This window comes from Hyperolius riggenbachi, chromosome 12 (assembly GCF_040937935.1).
Source record: "Hyperolius riggenbachi isolate aHypRig1 chromosome 12, aHypRig1.pri, whole genome shotgun sequence".
NCBI classification, from domain to species: domain Eukaryota; kingdom Metazoa; phylum Chordata; class Amphibia; order Anura; family Hyperoliidae; genus Hyperolius; species Hyperolius riggenbachi.
In genome coordinates this window covers 177,189,038-177,211,126 of record NC_090657.1, presented here as the reverse complement: position 1 = coordinate 177,211,126, position 22,089 = coordinate 177,189,038, and the positions used below count along the sequence as shown (strand labels likewise).

General features: G+C 47.3%; 1 protein-coding gene across 1 annotated transcript; it reads left to right on the top strand.

Moving 5' to 3' along the window:
- Nucleotides 1-2,224: 2,224 nt before the first annotated feature.
- Nucleotides 2,225-21,437, top strand: GID8 (GID complex subunit 8 homolog). The gene is made up of 5 exons (XM_068262422.1): nucleotides 2,225-2,448; nucleotides 8,764-8,893; nucleotides 12,122-12,318; nucleotides 15,727-15,924; nucleotides 19,842-21,437. The coding sequence occupies exons 2-5, from the start codon at nucleotides 8,776-8,778 to the stop codon at nucleotides 20,013-20,015; spliced, it is 687 nt and encodes a 228-aa protein (XP_068118523.1). The 5' UTR covers nucleotides 2,225-2,448; nucleotides 8,764-8,775; the 3' UTR covers nucleotides 20,016-21,437.
- Nucleotides 21,438-22,089: the final 652 nt, after the last annotated feature.

Genomic DNA, 22,089 nt, shown 5'->3' with positions numbered 1-22,089 from the left:
AGGGTGCCTAATTGCTATATGGGAAACGTCTACTTTCAAGTGGTATGTGTCACTAATTGTTGTGTGCTCTGCTACCTTTCTACTTCCTACTATCCTACTTCCTACTATCCATCTGCTACCTTACTACTGTGCAGAGGGATACGCTGCCTAACTGCCATGCAGGGGTATAAATGGGGGATACATGCAGTCCTATTGCTATGTGACGGATGCCTAATTACTGTACTATGTGGGACATATGCAGATGTATTACTATGTGGTAGATGTAGTGCCTAGCTGCTAAATGGGGGATTTGCTGCCTAAAAATTGCTATGTGTGAGATATTTTGGCTGTTATGTGGGAAGATTCTATAGGAGACTTCGGAGCTAGTCTACTTTAGGAGACCCAGCAGGAAATCTAGCTAACGTGATTGGGTGGACGGCATGCTCTTGAACTTATAGGTTTCAGATAGGTTGTAATAAACTACACCCACGTTGTTCAGCCAATCACAATGCTCTGTGCGGTAAAGGGTGCTGTGATTGGAGAGCTGTTCCCTATGAGGTTTCCTGCGGGGTCCCCTAAAGTAGACTAGCTCTGAGACTTCTAGCCTTATTCTTTTTTATTATGGTGACATATAACCTGTCATTGCCATGCCCACAAACACCACAGCATGTCACACGGTTTCCTTTTATTGGTGCCCAGAAGTGCCCCGAATCTTTTGGGATGCTGGCAACGCACCTGCCCCTTATTCTCCCCTGTGGTGGTGCTGCTAACACACCTCAGATCAGTAGATAGGAATCAGCCAGACCAGCGCATAGCAGCCGCACGGTGGACTTTAAATGCTGGACGTGACCGATGATGTCACTTCCTGCATTTGATTTCACCGCGTGGCTGCAATGCGCTGTTCTGGCTGACTCCTATCTCCTGCTCGCTGCCGATCTGAGGTGTGTTAGCGTCAGCAGCAGCACCACCACAGGGGAGAATGAGGGTGGGGGGTATATTTAAGCAGCGATGCAACAGCAGTAGATGGCTTCTTCCTCCTCCACACCCCCAGACGGACCCAGGACCATGGGAGCCACATACTTCTCTCGCTGCCACTCAAGTACCAGCTGCTCTGGGGTCCTGGGCTGAAGGATGGGGTCAGTGCTAGAGGGAGGAATGAGATGTGCTGCTGGGGTTACAGAGGGACAGGGGTGTGATATGCTGGGGGAGGGGGGTGGCTGGAGTGTGATGTTTTTGGGGGGACTGGAGGGGACAGGTGTGTGATGTGCTGGAGGGGACAGTGAAGTGAGGTGCTGGATGGGACTGGGGTGTGATGTGCTGGAGGGGACTGGGGTGTGATGTGCTGAGAGGGACAGTATTGGCATGTTCTGGAGAGGACAGGGGTGTGATTTTCTGGGAGTACAGGGGTTTTGTGCTGGAGGGGACATGGGTGTCGTGCTTGGGAGACAGGGGTGTCATGACACCCCTGTCTCCCCAGCTCACAATACCCCCTGTCCTCCCAGCATGACACCCCTGTCCCTCGATTTCCTCAGCATACATTTACTGGTGAAAAGCTGTCTGTCATAATGTGCATTTACTGGTGAAAAGCTGTCTCTTATGTGCATTTACTGGTGAAACGCTGTCTCTCATTACATGCATTTACTGGTGAAATGCTGTCTGGGGAAACGCTGTCCCTCCTTACATGCATTTACTGGTGAAAGGCTGTCTGTCATTACGTGCATTTACTGGTGAAACGCTGTCTCTTATTACATGCATTTACTGGAAAAACCCTGTCTGTCATTACGTGCATTTGCTGGGGAAACGCTGTCTGTCATTATGTGCATTTACTTTATATTTTTTTTTTTTATGCAACTACATTAGCTGGTACAAATACATTACAGTTAGCCCCTCCCACATGATGTCATGACCACGCCCACATGGTCGCCGCGGCAAATTCCCCCCATGAGCCCCGCCTGCCATCCATTGTGCCCCTCTTGAGCCCCCTCAAAAATCTGAAGCTGGAGCCGCCACTGATTAAGGCACTGACTGCTAATACAGTAATCGTCATTATCAGACTATAATGAGGTGAGTAAAACACACTGATCTGTGGTGTAAGTTCCCCTACATACCACTGGAGGCCGCGCTGCAAGTGACAGGCGCACCAAGGTAGCAGCCGCGCTGAGTCTGAGTTCCACGCGCATGCGCGAACCTCCACCTCGCTGTCTCTGGTCATGTGGCTGCTGCTAGTACACTCAGTCACGTGACCGGCTCGGAGCTGTCGGTGCTGCAGTGACGTCAGCGCCGGAAGTTCGGCAACTGCCTGCGAGACGATTCTACGATATCCCTTCCTCCCGGTGTGTTTACCGCGCTCAGCAGCGCCCCCTCCAGCCGGCCGGTAACCGGGAGGCAGGCCCGGAGTGCTCCAGCTATAGGCTCACCTCAGCCGACCTCTTCCCCTTGTTTACATCCGGCAGCCGGTCTGGCCTACAGGTCTGTGTATGTCATGTCTGTCCAATCACCTCCCGGTGCCCCCTGCCTACCAGCACAATACACATCCACATACTGCTGTGTGTGCATTATTATTATTATGTATTTATATAGCACTGACATCTTCTGCTGCACTTCACAGAGTACATAGTCATGTCACCGGCTGTCCTCAGAGGAGCTCATATTCTAATCCTACCATAGTCATAGTCTGATGTATTATGTATTTATATAACACTGACATCTTCTGCAGCACTTTGCAAAGTACATAGACCTGTCACTGACTGTCCTCAGAGGAGCTCACATCTAATCCTACCATAGTCTAATGTCCTACCATATTATTATTCTTTATTTATATAGCACTGACCTCTTCTGCAGCACTTTTCAGAGTACATAGTCATGTCACTGACTGTTCGCAGAGGAGCTCACAATCGAATCCTGCCATACGCTTAGTCTAATGTCCTACCATATTATTATTTATTTATATATATAGCACTGACATCTTCTGCAGCAGTTTACAGAGTACATAGTCATGTCACTGACTGTCCTCAGAGGAGCTCACAGTCTAATCCTACCATGGTCATAGTCTAATGTCCTAGCATATTATTATTATTATTATTATGTATTTATATAGCACTGACATCTTCTGCAACACTTTATTTTTATTTAAGTATTTATATAGCGCCAACATATTATGCAGTGCTGTACAGAGTATTTTGTCTTGTCACTAACTGTCCCTCAGAGGGGCTTACAATCTAGTCCCTACCATAGTCATATGTCAATGTATGTATTGTGTAATGCATGTATCATAGTCTAGGGCCAATTTTAAGGGGAAGCCAATTAACTTATCTGTATGTTTTTTGGGATGTGGCTGGAAACTGGAGAGCCCAGAGGAAACCCATGCAGACACGGGGAGAACATACAAATTTCTTGCAGATGTTGACCTTTACAGAGTACATAGTCATGTCACTGACTTTCCTCAGAGGAGCTCACAATCTAATCCTGCCATAGTTGTAATCTAATGTCCTACTATATTAGTATTATGTATTTATATAGCACTGACATCTTCTGCAGCACTTTACAGAGTACGTAGTCATGTCACCGGCTGTCCTCGGAGTCGCTCACAATTTAATCCCTATTATAGAACATAGCAACTTCATGTAGACAGTGACCATATTAGGTATTGCATCTATCCTCTATGCCACTTTAATAACACTACTGTGTATTATAGAGCTGCAGTTTATATCACACATCTGCTGTTGAATAATTTTATTAATAAGAGCGGCTATGATATGGTAAATTAGATTTTCTTTCAGTCTTCCTCTTGAGTCTCTGAGATCTCATGGAGCTGTTGGCTCTTGAGTTAGAGTCTCTGAGATCTCTTGGAGCTGTTTGTTCTTGAGTTGGAGTCTCTGAGATCTGGTGGAGCTGTTGGTCCTTGAGTTGGAGTCTCTGAGATCTCTCAGAGCTGTTGGTCCTTGAGTTGGAAGATTGATGAGCTTTGCTTAGTTTTTATAAGGTGTTAGCAGAGAGTAGATATCAGTGTCTTGGGGTGCTAATATATTGCTTGATTTTGCAGGCCAGTCGATCTTCTGGTCCGATGATGTTATCAAATCAAAGGAGAACCACCAATCAAAGGAGGCCACAACTTGGCAGCCTGATTGATCTTTCAATCGATTTCCATCTGAAATCGGTCGAATGGATTGATTGTGAAATCTTGAAAAATTTAGTTCACAGGGGCTTGATTTGTGGTGGGATTCATGCTGAAAACTGTGGATTGGTCTGCAGTGTGTGGAGAGGCAATAGATCCCTCTCTGATCAGATTCAATCAGAGGGGGATCTACCTAATTTGTTGATCTGGTGGCAGATCGAATAATTTATGGTCATGTTTTGGGTCCCAGGTCTTCAGTATCTCTTTTAACCTGCTGGGCGGTCTGGACGAGCTCAGCTCGTCCAGTACCGCCGGAGCCTGCCGCTCAGGCCCTGCCGGGCCGATTTGGCTCAAGTCAAAAGCAGCACACGCAGCCGGCACTTTGCCAGCCGCGTGTGCTGCCTGATCGCCGCCGCTCTGATTTTTAAAAGCTCAAAACGCTCAGAAAAACTCCTCTGGTGTGCACCAGGCCTAAGGCTAATTTCACACCAGGACGTTGCGTTAGAGGGGGCGTTAAGGTCGCATAACGTCCCCCTAACTCAACGCCTGGTGGTGCTGGATCTGGACGTCAGAGTGAGCCGCGTTGTGCAGCTCACTCTGGCGTCAGTGATGCCGTGATGCGCACTCTTGTGCGCATGCGGCATCACGTGGTCCCGCCAGCCAATCGCCGCACAGAGCGGCTGCTCCAGGAAGTAAACACTGCACGTCATAACGTGCAGTGCATATTAATTAGCCATGTGCCTGGCCGCTCTTTGCTCCTCCCCAACATTACTGAGCATGTGCAAGCAGTCTAACGCGGCTCAGCCACGTCCAAAGTACTGCATGCAGTACGTTGTCTTGTGACGCAGCGTTACAATGTAACGCAACGTCCGCACTGTGAACAGCCCCATTGATTTTTCAGTACTGTGCGGTGGGCTGCGTTACAGGCTGCTCTAACGTGCGCCTGTAACGTCCCACTGTGAAACCAGCCTAACTCTGGGACACTTAAAGAGAACCAGAGGTGGGTTTGAAGAATATTATCTGCATACAGAGGCTGGATCTGCCTATACAGCCCAGCCTCTGTTGCTATCCCAAACCCCCCTAAGGTCCCCCTGCACTCTGCAATCCCTCATAAATCACAGCCACGCTGCTGACAAACAGCTTGTCAGAGCTGGCTGTGTTTATCTCTATAGTGTCAGTCTGCTGCTCTCCCCGCCTCCTGCCGAACTCCAGTCTCCGCCTGCATCCCTTCCCTCCCTGCTGATTGGAGGGAAGGGACGGGGGCAGGGACCGGAGCTATGCAGGAGGTGGGGGAGCAGCTGAGACTGACACTACAGATGTAAACACAGCCTCACAGCAAGACTGTGATGTATGAGGGATTGCAGAGTGCAGGGGGACCTTAGTGGGGTTTGGGATAGCAACAGAGGCTGGGCTGTATAGGCAGATCCAGCCTCTGTATGCAGATAACATTCTTTAAACACACCTCGGGTTCTCTTTAATAGACTGCTATTAAGCAAAGACAATAAAACATTCAATCTTCTTAGTAAATGTTTAAATATAAAATTAAAACCGTGGAGTATCTAAAAAAAAGGCATTTTTAGGAGTAGGAGGATAAATACAGTTGTTTATCTCATTCATTTTATTTTCACCTTGTGTTCACTTTAAACCCAAATTTACATTTTAGTGCATCAAAGGTTAACCTTGCACCATCTGCTGTAGTGGAAATGGTGGATAACCTTCTTTTTCTGAGAATTGGAAGATTAAAGGGTACCTGATCTATGAATAAATGAGGCGGTCATAGTTGAGCCTTCTCCAGTGCCCCCATAAGCTCTGGGGCTTCTCAGCTTTGCTGGCTTCCCCCACCGTTCTGAGCTCAGACTGGACCAGTTGGAGTAGGGGTGCACGCTCTGGCATCTCCACACACCCCTGTTTGATCAGCTACGAATGGTTGTGCACAGAAGCTGCCCTGGAAAGCATTATAAGCATGCATAGGACAGCTTCAGGAGGGGCTCCAGCACTGGGGGGAGGGGTTTAGGGGTGTGCAAAACTTGGGGAGGGGGGGCACTGAAGGAGCCACAGGTATGGCCCTCATGTATTTTTGTTCAGGTGTGTTTTAAGTAGAAATATTATGGTGATGACATTTAAAGTGGACCTGAATTCTTGCACAGGACAGAAGGAAAAGCTAGAGAAATGCACCCTGTATGTATTAAGAGAGTTTAGTCTAATTCCCCCTCAGCTGTGGCTAATCACCAGTGTAATTTGATTCCTCAGCTGTGTCAGCGCAGACATTCGTCAGTCCTCAGCAGACCACATCTAATATGTAAACACAGGGTGTTAACCCCTTGTCTGCTTCCACGAAAGCAGGAAGTAGACACACTGCAGATTTATTGCAGGAGTTCTGTAAGCTGTAACAAAGAAATGCTTTTTTTTAAAGTAATCATAAATTTGGCAGTGGAATAAAAAACGTGGAACATACAAAGCCCAATCAACAGTTTCTGAAAACAGCACGCACAAAAACTGATAAATGTTTCAAATAACATATCAAATTTTATTAGAAAAAGATTAAACTATCATATAAAGTTTACCATTAAAAAAAGCACATGGGATGGCCACCCCGTCACGACTCATCCATCCCAACACACCACAATCCGCAAACATCCGCCGGCATCTAGCATTGAACTGTGATCACATGATCTATATTGACGCTGGAGAGAAAGTCGCCAAATTGGCGATAAACAATGTCAAAGCCGAACTCCCAAATCAGAGGTTGTACAGAGCACAGTTCAGTTGTATATAGCTCAAGGGTAGCAAGCCAATGCAGAACAGTCAGAACACAGGACCATAGAAGAGCATGCACCGGTAAATGCAGGTAAAGCAAGCTTGGCTTGCTTTTTTTTAAAGTTATTACAGTATATTTTTGCTAATCTTTTATAGCAGAGAGGAAGTTCTAAGTTACACGCACCCTGTGTGGTTGCCGGAGTAACGTGGGCATGTGTGACATCACACACATCCACATGTATGCTGGCAACCACTTGGGGTGCATGTAAGCGGATTGCAGACAGAGCCAGCGGCTTACACGGACAGGTAAGGTATACTGCATGGGACACTGGGGGGCACATTTGATATTGGGGGGAGCAGCAGCAGATATAGCGTCACTCGACTTGCGGTGTATGAGCTACCGACAGATCTCTCTCTAATCAGATTTGATCAGAGAGAGATTTGTCTCTTGGTCGAATCTGCGTATCATCTCTAGATGGATGGCTGTCTTATTCCTGGCATACACGGGTCAACCGGCGGCTCAATTAGCCGCCGGATCGACCCCAGCCGCCTCCGCGCGGATCGATTACCGCTCGTCCCCGCCGGCGCTTCCTTATCAGCCGCTCGATTCCCTGCCATTGTCCGTCGGCGGGGGTCGAGCGGCATGATCGGGCCAGCTGAATATTATCAGCTGGCCGGATCAGCTGCTCGATACACGGTACAGAAACGTACCATGTATCCCCAGCATAAAACCTTTAAACACAAAATAATACTGTGGGATCCCAGGAAAAGCCTATTTAGATTTAGTTGTATAGATAGTTATTTGTTATCAGTTGATTCTCACCACAGGTTTGCTGTCAGTGTAGGGACAGTCGGCAATATGCTAACGATTTCCGATATGAAGCAAGTTTATGCAGGTTAGATTTTATTATTGATTTATAAAGCGCCAGAATATTCCGTGGCACTGTACAAAGTACTTGTGGGTGGAAGAAAGTGAAAAAGTCGGCACTGCTGTGTACTGTCTTTAATTCCAAAGGGTGATTTCATCATACAACATATGAAGAAAAGAGGTAACATACCATTGTGGTGGAGGCTGTGAGCTGGTGGTGGGTACTGGGCACAGATTAGCTTTACAGCTGTTTTGCGCTATATGCGCTTCTACGGAGGCTGTACACTGTGAGGGGGCTGGCCGGGTAAATGTAGGCTTTCGTGCATCGAACTTCCGTTGTTTAGGGCCGCCCAGCACACTCCCTGCAAGCCAATCTCACGCTGGAACGCAAAAGCGCTTACCTTTTGTTGTACAAAGTAGGAAAACAAACAAGGAGTGCAGCAGATATAGCCAGATGGGGATCTCTACTGAAGAACGATTGTTTTCTGACCCATGTCTGCTGAACAGATGTATGTTTAGTCCTTGGTATTCCAGTGTCTGTGAGAAAATAACAAGGATCCCCATTTAGTATCATGTAGTGACCCTAAAGCAGGGTGATCAATGAGATGCTAAGTGTTTCAACTTGATGCTAATTTTATGTTCATTTTATGCAGCTTGGAAATAGACCAATCAAACACGGGAGTCCAAATCTAACCTGCATAAACTTGCATCAACTTGGAAATCATTAGCATGTTGCTGACTGTCCCTGTTGCCGAATCGGGAAGCGTCACTTGTTGCTACGGAAATGAACGATTGTGTAAACAATCACTTATACGATCGCGGTAAAACTTGCGTATGTCAATGAGGAACGGAACGATCCTTAACAACTCAATCGGACGTGTTGGTCAAAAACAAACAATCGCCCCAGGTGGCGTGCATCGCTAAACATAATTTAACGCAATTGTGCGAAAAATGTTGTCACAAAAAATTGTTTGCAAAAAAAAAAAAAAAAGTTTGGTAAGTGTGGGCCTTTATAACATATTCTCTTTTTTTTTTTTTTTCCTAGTTGACAGCAGAGATGAGCTATTCAGAGAAACCGGAGGAGATCTCGAAGGACGAATGGATGGAAAAGTTAAATAATTTGCATATTCAGAGGGCGGATATGAACCGACTCATAATGAATTACTTGGTAACAGGTCAGTGACGTGGTCTGGGCACCACTCTACTGACACATTTATGTTATTATTGATTTATATAGCGCCAGCATCTGCTGTGGCACTGTACAGCAGCATACAGGGCATAGCAATGCAATATAAACCATTAGGGAATTAAAGGAATACTGTAGGGGGGGGGGGAGGTCGGGGGAAAATGAGTTGAACTTACCCGGGGCTTCTAATGGTCCCCCGCAGACATCCTGTGCCCACGCAGCCACTCCCCGATGCTCCGGAACCGCCTCTGGTTCACTTCTGGAATTTCAGACTTTAAAGTCTGAAAACCACTGCGCCTGCGTTGCCGTGTCCTCGCTCCCGCTGATGTCACCAGGAGCGTACTGCCACTGTTGGTGGGTATTTAAAGAATGATGCATACCTGAGGCTTAATCCAACCCGATCGTTCCCACGCCATTCCTCCTGCACCACATGAATCCTCCGCTATTCAGCCCGTAAAGTTCTCCAGCCGGGCCAGTTGCCACAGTCCAGCCGATCGTTCTGCATCTACACAGTACTGCTGCAGAATGCTCCTGGACATGGGAGCGAGATGTGGGAGCTCATCAGCCGGACTGCCCCAACTGGAGGATTTTTCAGGAGCGATTACAGAAGGTCCAGTCGGCGGAGGATAGTGTGGGAGCGATCAAGCGATTAGCCTGGAGGGGGCTGGAGGAAGCCCCAGGTATGTTTAATTTTTACCAAACCCTTCCATATATGCCTGTGCTGCAGTCACACACCACTAATCACTGAGGAATGTGGCCTACATCTCTTGATTGGGGCAGCTAAATAACAGCAGATACACCTCTGCCATCTATTTATTATACTATATTGTCTTGTCATTAAATATTAATGCTGATGATGTCATTGATACACAATTCCTTCTGCAGTGTAATGTTATTGGAGTGTCCTCTGTAGTTCATCCTGCAGCCAGATTTGTTTGTGTTTTCATACAGAGTTATGTTGCTATGGCAAGCAGGGCTGTGGAGTCGGCACAATTTTGGGTACCTGGAGTCAGTTATTTCACAAACTGAGGAGTCGAGTTTGTACCAACTGACAGCCCTGATGGCAAGCATATGTTAAGTTGTATAAAGGAGCACTGAATGAGGCCCTGTAGTAGTGTGTGCTTAGACCCGCACGCCAGTACCATAGGGCTCACACATCAAATGAGTCCAACAAAGTGTCTGCACCGCATGCAGTAAGTGTAGCTCTTTAAAGTGATATAAAAAAAGGCAGTTTCACTTACATGGGGCTTCTACCAACGCCCTATAGTCGCCTTGTTCCTGTGCCGGTACTCAACGATCCTCCACTGCGGCTCAGTTTCACTTTTGGCGACTGAGCTTGTCGCCAGCCACTGCGGCTTGCCCAACCTTTACCGCAGGCGTTCTTGTTCACGCTCCTGTTGCCGGGAGCATCCTGTGCAGGCGCAGTAGAGATTTTCTCACGCTGAACCTGCGCTGGACGCTCCTGACGAAGGGAGCAAGAACAAGGAGGCTCTGACCTGTCACTCTACCAGAATTCATCTTGCTCTCAATATTTCATTCCTCCCTCGGATGTGGGATTTTGGGGGGCTGAAGTTTGATTTGTTGAGATTAGTTATTATGATGTGGTTTTTGGCACGCTGCTGTACACTCAGGCATGCTCATTTAGGCCCCGTTTCCGTCCGCGTTTCGGGAACGCGTGCAGGAGGCCGACATGCACGACATCAGAAAGTGCATAGACTGCACTGTCTGATGTTCACACTGCATGCGTTCCGGACCTGTGCAGTCCGGGAATGCATGCTTCACGCATTTTTTCCAAAAACGCGCGACTGTCCCATTCACTTTCAGTGAATGGGATCAGCCACTCAACGCATACAAACGTGGATGGTGTGCGCGTTTGTAATGTGAACGGGGCCTAAGGGTAGGTCCACACTGGTCCGCTTACAGATCGGATCCGTTTCAAACAGATCCGTTTTGCTAAACCTTTTTTTTTTTCTCTCCCCGTTTTCCTAAAAATGCATTTTTGCAGCACACGTTTTCAGTCCGTGGAAAAGTATGCCCAGCTGTGTATGCCATGCTGGAGGGGGTAGCAGCCAGGACGGGGGTGGCAGCGGTCGGCGGAGAGGGGGGTTGTCCCACCCCCTCCCATCACCTGGATCCCCCGTCCCCGCTCCCCCTCCAGCTACTTGTGCAAAAGTTGTTATAATGTATGTAGGAAGCGAGCGGGGAAGATTACCTTCTCTCCTTGCGTTCCACTGCTCGCTGCTTGACTTCCTGCAATGTCGCCCTCTATACTTCGGAAGGCGGCATTGCTGGAAGTGACGCGGCGAGCTGAGGAAGTAAAGAAGGTAAGCTTCCCCACTGGCTGCTTACATACATTATAACAACTTTTGCGCAAGTAGCTGTAGGGGGTGTGGGGACGGGGGATCCAGGTGAGGGACCCCCCTCCCCGCTGCCACCCCCATCCTGGCTGCTACCCCCTCCAGCATGACGGCCCCCTCCCCATCCACAGGCTGGGACACAGAAAACGGATCCGTTTCTGTGTCCAAAGCTGCCTATGTAGAGGGGGGTCTGTTTCCCTATTGATTTTCACTACCCCTCCGTGTATCCGGCTCCATGTGCGGTCTGTAAAAATCCTGCAAATCCTGCAAATCAGGCTTTCAACACGGATCCCCCTGAATGCAGACGGATGCGTTTTTAATTTGAGTGTAGAGGGCTGCTATTTTTCTGGATTTGATCCGGGCCAGAAAAGTGAGCCACGGATATGTTTTTAAAATAAGTGTGAACCTACTCTAAGGCCTGGTGCACACCAAAAACCGCTAGCAGATCCGCAAAATGCTAGCAGATTTTGAAACGCTTTTTCATCTTTTTCTGTAGCGTTTCAGCTAGCATTTTGCAGTTTTGTGAAGCGTTTTTGGTATAGTAGATTTCATGTATTGTTACAGTAAAGCTGTTACTGAACAGCTACTGTAACAAAAACACCTGGAAAACCACTCTGAACTGGCGTTTTTCAGAGCGGTTTGCGGTTTTCCTATACTTACCATTGAGGCAGAAACGCCTCCGCAATCCAAAAAATGCCTCACCTCGGGAGTATGCGTTTCTGCAAAACGCCTCCCGCTCTGGTGTGAACCACCCCATTGAGATACATTGACCAAGCGGGTCCGCAGCTGCAAGCGGCTGCAGAAACGCTGAAAAAGTCGCTCGGTGTGCACCAGCCCTTACACTTTTCTCATCCTTTTAGAGGGATTCAAGGAAGCGGCAGAGAAGTTTCGCCTGGAGTCTGGGATTGAGCCTAGCGTGGATTTGGAAAGCCTGGATGAAAGGATAAAGATCAGAGAAATGATTCTGAAAGGCCAAATCCAGGAGGCCATCGCTCTAATAAACTCCCTCCACCCGGAGCTGCTGGACACTCACCGCTACCTCTACTTCCACCTGCAGGTCAGCCCCGGCACTGCATGCTACACTTACTGTACTTATTATGCATGGCCAGGGAAATGCTTCTAATTCTGGCTTCTATGCACTTTTAAAGTGACACTGAAGCAAAAATAAACCTATGATATAATGAATTGTATGTGTAGCACAGCTAAGAAATAGAAGATTAGTAGCAAAGAAAAGAGTCTTTTATTTCCCATTATATAGCTTTGTTTCTATAACATTGCCTCACTCTGTCATATTTGCAGTCAACAAACCACACTCTGTATTTTAAATGATGAAACAGCAGAGCTAATGACCCTTTAAACTTTCCTGCAGTAAAACATTAAACAACCAAGAAACGGTGAGAGACAGGCTGAGATAAGTGCTTCAGAAAATAGCACTGTATTGAGATAACTGAAGTTTCTTAAAGAGACTCAGAGACGAAGGAAAGTGCAGCTTTGATACTCACCCGGGGCTTCCTCCCGCCCCTTAAACACGTCTAAGTCCCACGCCGTCCTCCCACGGTCTGCCGTTCAGCTGCGGTAAGCTCCATTACCAGCCACAGTGCCGTCAGTCTGGGTCTACTGCACATGCGCGGGAGGGCTGCACATGTGCAGTACTCTGTTACTGGCATCGACTGAGCCCGGTAAGGGAGCTCACCGTGGCTGAACGGTAGACCGCGGGAGGACGGCGTGGGACGTGTTTATGGGGTGGGAGGACGGCGTGGGACGTGTTTATGGGGTGGGAGGATGGCGTGGGACGTGTTTATGGGGTAGGAGGACGGCGTGGGACGTGTTTATGGGGTGGGAGGACGGCGTGGGACGTGTTTATGGGGTGGGAGGACGGCGTGGGACGTGTTTATGGGGTGGGAGGACGGCGTGGGACGTGTTTATGGGGTGGGAGGACGGCGTGGGACGTGTTTATGGGGTGGGAGGAAGCCCCGGGTGAGTATCAGAGCTGCACCTTCCTTCGTCTCTGAGTCTCTTTAACTCTTCCTGTACTGGAAACAATGAGACCCTTTTCTTTACTACTATTGCTCTATTTTTTAGCCGTACTACACATACAATTCCTTATTTCAAGTTTCTTTTCACTTCAGCTTTGCTGTAATGCAGCTTGGAATGTGGCTAATAGGTGTGTGTGTGTGTGTGGGGGGGGGGGGGGGCATTTTAGTGGCTCAAACCCGCAATTTACATAGAAGATGCAGTCTTTAGCATCTCATTGACTGGCTAGATAAATATCTACCTAACGCGATCCAGCGCATACGCTCTATTGTGCATTCCTCTGTGAAGTAGAGCGGACGCGATCGGGCTTGGATATTTCTGCCCGAGCCCAGTCGGAAAGCCACTACTGTACCTGCGCTGGGGCCGGGGAAGGTAAATATTGGATTGTTGTGGTTTCAGGGGCTTCCAGCACCGGATCGCCGGGATTTAGGAAGACCTCATTAGGCTCCAGAGGCTTCACCGGGATTTAGGAAGACCTCATTAGGGTCCAGAGGCTTCCCCCTCCCGAGGTAAGTATCCCCCGGGGTGGAGGAGGGGAGGAGATAGTGTCTCTTTAAGCCTGGCGCATGCATTCAATCTTAATTGTCCAATGACTGGTCAATTTTGCCACCTCCATGTAGCATGAGGGCCAGCAGATTTTGAATACTCTGAACAGATTGTGAAGCTAAACCCTCATACTACATGGAGGTGGTAACATTGGCCAGTGAGTGGCCAATTAACCACTTAAAGAGGAACTCCAGTGAAAATAATGTAGTAAAAAAAGTGCTTCATTTTTTACCATAATTATGTATAAATGATTTAGTCAGTGTTTGCTCATTGTAAAATCTTTCCTCTCCCAGATTCACATTCTGACATTTATTACATGGAGACATTGTTACTGTGGGCAGGTTATTTAGCTGTTTCTAGCTGCTCTGGCTGTTAGACAGCTAATAACAGCTGTTTCCTGTCTCTGAACATTGTTACATTGTGGCTGTTTGCCAGGAGTACCGCGGTCTTCAGAGGTTCTTGTGGGAGGGATTTCAGCACAAAATCAGTCACACAGCGCCCCCTGATGGTCTGTTTGTGAAAATCATTGTCTTTCTCATGTAAAATGGGGTATCAGCTACTGATTGGGAAAAAGTTCAATTCTTGGTTGGAGTTTCTCTTTAAGCCCGAAGGGTTGAAATTTTTTTTACATCCGAGCAACTTTCACCCCCCATTCATTTGCCAATAACTTTCACTACTCATCACAATTAATTGATCTATATCTTGTTTTTTCCGCCACCAATTAGGCTTTCTGTGGGTGGTATATTTTGCAAAGAGCCACTTTACTGTAAATGCATTTTAACAGGAAGAATAAGAAAAAAATGGAAAAAAATCATTATTTCTCAGTTTTCAGCCATTATAGTTTTAAAAGAATACATGCCTCCATAATTAAAACTCACATATTGTATTTGCCCATATGCCCCGGGTATTTCACCGTTAAAATTATGTCCCTATCACAATGTATGGCGACAATATTTTATTTGGAAATAAAGGTGCATTTTTTCCATTTAGCGTCCATCACTGTTTAGAAGCCCATAATTTATTAAATCATATTGATATACTCCTTTGACATGAATATTTAAAAAGTTCAGACCCTTAGGTAACTATTTATGTTTTTTTTTTTTTTTTTCTTTATTATTGTAATTTTTTTTTTTTTTTTAATTTAAACTTGTATGTGGGTATTTTTTGGTGTGGGAGGTAAACAGGGTTTTTTTTAAATATATTTATAGGTTTATTCTTAAAACTTTTTTTTTTTGGGTGTAATTTGCTATTTGGCCACAAGATGGCCAGAATCAAAAAGTCCTGGGAGCGATCGATCTCGGTCCCAGGCAGAAGAAAGGAGACCAGAGCTCAGAAAAGCCGCAGCGTCTGAAGAGACGCTGTCGGCTTTTCTCCGGGGGGGTCCGATCAGCGAAAGGGATTTATAATCCCTTTCACTGATCGGTGAGCTAGCGGCCAGCAGCGGGGGCGCGCACGGGGGGGCCCGCGGGCGCGCGCGACCCGCGGGAGTGCGCGCAGCCCAACTGGACGAGAAATCTCGTCCAGTTGGGCTTAAGTGGTTAAAATTGAGTGTGTGTACTTTGCTTTTATTGACCATCCCTAATGTCTTGTACACACACGTAAAGACTATTGTCTGGCAAAGATTCGTACAGACACACCACGAACTTGCAGGCTAGTGAAGCGTTCTATTACTGTGCAGGGAAGAGGCGGGCTTGATGGCGCAATGAGTGAGGTGAGTAGGAGAGGAATTCTCTGGGCCTTTGTTTAGTAGCTGTTCTCACGATAGATTCGGCAGAGGTGGCTCTGACTGGCTGAGATTCAGAACCATCTACCCTGTGTATACGGCTTTATTCTGGGTAACAAGGGCTACTGAGCAGAGGTCCATTTGTCTTTGTTCGTTTTTCAGCAACAACATCTAATAGAACTGATCAGGCAGCGAGAGACTGAAGCAGCCTTGGAGTTCGCCCAGACCCAGCTAGCCGAGCAGGGGGAGGAGAGCAGAGAGTGCCTGACCGAGATGGAGAGGACGCTGGCGCTGCTGGCATTCGATAACCCAGAGGAATCTCCGTTTGGCGACCTGCTGAATATGATGCAGCGACAGAAGGTACGTGTCTCCGCAGCACTGCCTACTATTAGATGCCTCTGTTGTAGTCTAATCAGAGCAATGTATCACAAGCAGGCACAGGGCTCAGCAGCTGTATAATCAAGACAAGACAAATTACATTTATATCATGCTTTTCTCCTGCTTTTCTCCTGGAGGGCTCAAAGCACCAGAGCTGCAGCCACTAGGTAGCGCTGTATAGGCAGTAGCAGTGTTAGGGAGTCTTGCCCAAGGTCCTGTGTCAGAGGCAGAGCCCTTAAAGGGAATGTCAGGGCAAGCAAAAAAAAAATAGAAAAACCTACTTACCCGAGGCTTCCTCAAGCCCCTTGCAGCCGGCATGTCCCATGCTGCGCCTGCGCAGTACACTCCGGATGACATGGACTTGATTGACATCGACACTCGCACAGGTGCAGTAAAGGATGACCTCGCGAGGTCGGCCTCTGCCCCGGCTGAGAGTGGAGCTGCGTAGTGGGATATGTTGGCTTCAAGGAGCTGGAGGGAGCCCTGGGTAAGTAGTCTTTTCTTTTTTTTTTTTTTTTTGTGCTTGCCTGGACATTCCCTTTAAAGAGAGTCTGAAGCGAGAATAAATCTGCGCTTCAGACGTCATAGATAGCAGGGGCATGTGTGCCCCTGCTAAAACGCCGCTATCCTGCGGCTTAATGGGGGTCCCTTCACCCCCAAATCCCCCTCCGTGCAGCGGGGGAGCGCTTCCGCATTGGGGCAGGGCTAACCGCCGCAGCCCTGCCCCACGCGCGTCTGCCAGCGCGTATCTCCGCCTCTCCCCCGCCCCTCTCAGTCTTCCTTCACTGAGAGGGGCGGGGGAGAGGCGGCGATGTGCCGCTGATAGACGCGCTGTGAGGCAGGGCTGCAGCCGTTAGCCCTGCCTCCAACAGCAGCAAAATCTACGACCAATCTGGTCGTTGATTTTGCAGGGGGGGGGTTGGGGGTGAAGGGACCCCCGTTTAGCCGCGGGATAGAGAATTATTCTCGCTTCAGTGTCTCTTTAAGTTGGACCCGAACTCAGAACTCCTCTCTGCTCTAAAAGATACACAAAAGCATAATGACCTTTAAACAAAAAACATGTATTTGTTACAGCTGATACAAATCCTGAAATAAATTTGCACAGTTCTACTTCCTGATTCATGGAAGCAGACATTCCTTACAGCCTGTGCTTTCAAATGGGCTTATCTGCTGTGGCAGTCGTGACACAGGAGGATCAAATTACAACCTGTGATTAGACACAAATGAGGCTAAACTCTCTAAATACACACAGGGTGCATTTCTCTACGTTTTCCTTCTGTCCTGTGCAAGAGTTCAGGCCCACTTTAAAGAGATGATGGAGTGAAAAAGTTTTAAACATACCTGAGGCTTCCTCCAGCCCCCTTCGCCTGATCGCTCCTTTGCTGCTGTCCTCTTCCATTGCCTCGTTCCTCCGCTATGACTCCCGGTAACTTCAGGGGAGCGCACGCGACAGCACTGTGCATGTGCCGACTGGCCGAAGTTACAGGGACCATAGCAGAGGATCTAGGAGGCAGAGGAGGAGGACGGAGAGGCACTGATCAGGCAGAAGGGGGCTGGAGGGAGCCTCAGGTATGTATAAAACTTTTGCATTCCATCATCTCGGGTACACTTTAACCATTACACTACCCAACCACTGGATAGCCTAATAAATATGTGTCGCTATTAATATGTGTTCTCCTGGGTTCCTGTACAGGGACACCAGCTGTCTTGTGAAGAGTCTGTAAAAACGGCCGCTCTTTCCTTTGTAATGCAATAATCAGTGTAGAACTAGAAAGTGGTCATCAGTAACAGTCTCTACATGTTTCTCTCTTCTGCCAGCAGAGGGCAGCAAAGGCTCAAATAATTATCTGCTTACTTTATTTACACTGTGTTCATTCTGCAGCGCCTATAGACAGCGGATGAGTATGCCCACAGGCTAAGAAATGCGGAATTGTTCCGCCAGTCCAATAAGAGCAGATTCTTTCGATAAATACTCTGATCTCGCTATGCATAGATCAATAATATCTTTATATCTGCTGGCTGTAACACAACCTATCAATTCTAGTCTAAAAAATTAGCAGCAATACTACGCTATAACGTGTAATACTAAATCATTTTAATAGTACAAAAAAGTGACAACAAACATTGTTAAAAACATGAGCAAGTGGCAGGGCTCACACCACCTGCATATCGCTGGCCAGCGTCGCTACAATTTATCAAAACCACATACATACTCCATGCGCTTTCCATTTCTAATAAAGCAGCCAAGTACTTGTACTGTCACACGACTGGAATCCTCCTGTTCTTCATTCAAATAATGACCTCTAGAAGAAGGGCATTGTGTGGAGCTAACAGGCAGGCCTTGCATCTGCTTAAAGTGAACCTCCGGACTAAAAATCGACTCAGCAGCACTTAAAAGGCTTTGTGTTTCTTTAACAGTTTCACAACATCAGAACTTTGTTTCTCTTATACAAGCCTTATTTTTAGCTGCACAGAAGAAAACTGCCCGGGCTTTTTTCCCCTGATGCTGTGCAAAGCATGATGGGATTTCTGATTATGTGGTTCTCGTTCTGCTGTTTTGGTGCAATTTTTTTTTTTTACATTTTGAATTTGACATTTGAAGCCTAGCGTGTGCAGCTGGGAGGGGTAATCAGGACACAGGATAGTTGGAACTGTGTCTCCTGCTCCTTGTCACCTCCTTTCAACCAAAAAGATGGCTGCCCCCATGACAAAGATGGCAGCCCCCATGAATCACAAACATTTGCCTGTTCTTTTAAAACAGGGTGGGTAAGAGATTATATTACCTATCTTTTCTAATTAACATAACTAATGTAACTTGATGACAGTATGTTTGTTTAGGCTGAAGTTCCCCTTTAAGGCTGGGAATGGGGCGGGATTTGCACACCACTGCATTTTGTCAGTCAAAGAACACATCTTAACAGAGCTGCTGGTAACCATCCAATGCTCCCCAAGTGCTGTTCTCCTCCCCCATCATTTTCGCAACAATTATTGTGACACCGCTGCAGTAAATTCAGCAGCTGTTAATGAACAGGTAACCTTTTATGAAATTATTTACAAATTATCCACCTGATGCAAGAGAGATATGGTGGCTGCCCTGTTTACTTCCTTTTAAGCAATACCAGTTTCCTGGCAGTCCTGCTAATCCTCTGCCTCTAATACATTTAGCCATAGACCCTGAACAAGCATGCAGCAGATCACGTGTTTCTGACATTGTCAAATCTAACAAGATTAGCTGCTTGCTTGTTTCTGATGTTATTCAGACACTACTGCAGCCAAATAGATCAGCAGGGCTGCAAGGCAACTGGTATTGTTTAAAAGGAAATTAATATGGCAGCCTCCATATTCTTATCACTTCAGGTTCCTTTTAAAGGGTACCTGTAACCTTACAAAAAAGATACTTACCTCAGAAAGGGGGTGGTCCAGAGGCTTCTTCAGTCTCCCTAGATCCCTACGCCCCTCTTGCATTGGAACCCTCTACACAATCTTCGGCATTAAAGTCAGAGATTTTAGAGATTGCTTGTGGCCATGCTCCCCTCCGTGCATGAGTGCAGCCACAGGTGCTAAGTACGACCCGTGCCTCTGTGCACGAGCGATTCATTGCTACTGCGCAGGCACAAACTTGCTGGCACCTGTGCAGTGCAGTTGCATTTGTACACAGAGGGGAGGGCGGGCCGTGAAGCTGAAGAAGGTCCCAGCTGGCAGCAGAGGGGTCGTAGAGGATCAGAGAGAGCCTCCAGAATCTAGAGAATTCCCGCTACTGAGGTAAGTCTTTGTTGTTGTAGTTACAGGGTTGCTGTAGAGATGACTGTAATGGCTCCCTTAGGTTTGGACTCTGGAACCTGTGTGACCCTGTACTGTTCATATAGCGTTTGTCATGTTTATTAACTGTGTCCTTCTAGGTGTGGAGCGAAGTCAACCAGGCCGTATTAGACTACGAGAACCGCGAGTCGACGCCCAAGCTGGCCAAACTGCTCAAACTGCTGCTGTGGGCCCAGAACGAGCTAGATCAGAAGAAGGTCAAATACCCCAAGATGGCCGACCTCAGCAAAGGGACTGTGGAGGACCCCAAGTAACGTTCAACAGAGGACCACATCTCGTGAAACCTCCTGCATTATCAGTCTGTGACTGCAACCTTTTTTTCTATCCATATGCCAACTGGACACTTCCTGTTTAGTCTCTGACATCACTTCCTGTGTACAGGAACATGGGTCCGAGGCAGACTGAAATTTAGGGTCAAATGACAATTTTCTCAGTGTTTTATTGGCAAGAATCATAGGGCTAGGGTCCGCTTGTTCTCCCACCTATGGAGGGAAGAGCGAGAAGATACAGTATATGCCATATACCATAGAGGTGTAACAGAAATATGTCTACACTACAGAGGATAGTCGCCCCATAACCTAGTGTTATAATCTATTTATTTACCCCCTTACAACCCCCAAGATGTTCTGTATATAGCTTATAGGCTCTTGTTGCCAACCTGGCCCCTTTGCTGTTATTAATAGTCAGAATTCTAATCCGGATAATGTTTTTTTGTAATATACATTATTGCCTTTTTCTGTTCCGTTTTTATTGAGCGTGTTCTGTGTGTTAGTCTCGGGTGAGTTACGGATGACTGCGGTTCCTGGGTAGAGACGAGTAGAATATTCTCCTAACTGGCAAATCTCCACTGAATTGGAATACCGAGAAAGTAAGCTAATCACAGCCAACGACTGCCGATCGATGAACTAGCAGCGGTTTAATTAACTTCTTCGGGACCAAGGACGTTAGCGTTACGTCCTCTGTTTGGTGGTCTGTGGCTGATAGGACGTAACTCTAACGTCCTTGAAGTCCTCCACGCTCCCAAAGCGATCGCAAGCACCTGGTGGGGGAGAATCAGCTGTTATAAGAGCCATGGTGATTGGCTCCTGATCACATTATCACTGCAATCTCTGAAGCAGCGGCTGAAGCGGATCCACTCACCTTCCTGATGCTACCCCGACGATATTCGCTTCCGCTCTGCCTGGCATCCATCCTCGTTCTATTGCTAAGTTCCCTGTCCCGGCTTGATGACGTCATCAAGCTGGGACCCGTAACTAAGCGGCAGTACATGGTTACGTGTCGTGGAGAGAGGTGGCAGAGAGAGCTGCTCATCGCAGGACTCAGGGAGGTGAGTAATGGAAGCTGCCTGCGCTGGGGACACCTACCTAACCAGGGGACACCCATGCCTGACTATCTATACAGGGAATACCTTTCCCTGGCTATCAAAACTGGAGGGACCTGAGCCAGGCAAACAGCTCTGGTCCCAAAGGGGGGTTAAGTAGCCGGTCCCCAAATGGTTAACCAGCAGACATAGGGTTTGATTGGCTAAGTTACATTTCCTGCCTAGGTCAGTGAAGATTTGCTGATTAGGAGAATTTTTTTTTTCTTTTACTCTTTACAAATTCTAGGTGTCTGTTGCTTCATTCTGGGATAAGTGAAATACAGATGGATGAATTATTAAAGTGGGATTAAACTGCCCCGTGGTACTTTTTTCTATTATTATTTCAGTAAGGCTGAACAAAGTAAGGCCCTACCACAATATGTCTAGCACCTCTTCCCCCCCCCTCCACAGGCTGCACCTGACCCCTCCCAGTCACGCATGCACACAGTATGTGGGTGTGGTCTGCCAGGCTGTTCCAGCACATCTGCCCTGTGTGTTTGTCTCGGTTCCAATCTGCTGCCGGAGACCTTGTGCGTCCAGCGTGAGCAAAGCGCATCCGCCTGTCCGGGATTATCAGGAACTGCACAGAAGTGCTGCCCGCTTACCACAACGGATCCAATGCGGACTGACAAGTGTGAACAGCCCCTATTTAGAAAATGGGATTAGTTCACTGTCAGTTTTGCGATAAGGGGAGAACAAGACATTCAGCTCAAGTGGGAACGCAGTCTTAAAGGACCGCTAGCGCAAAAGAATTTTAAATTTAGGATACATGAAAACACATGCATAAAAATTACAGTTCTCCCAGAGTAAGATGTGCTATAAACTATAAATTACTTTTCTTCTCTGTTGCTGTCACTTTACAGTAGGTAGTACAAATCTGACAGCTTTATGACTAGCCCATCTCCTCATGGGGGTTCTCAGGTTTTTTTTATTTTCAAAAGCACTTAGTGAATGGCAGTTTCTTAGTC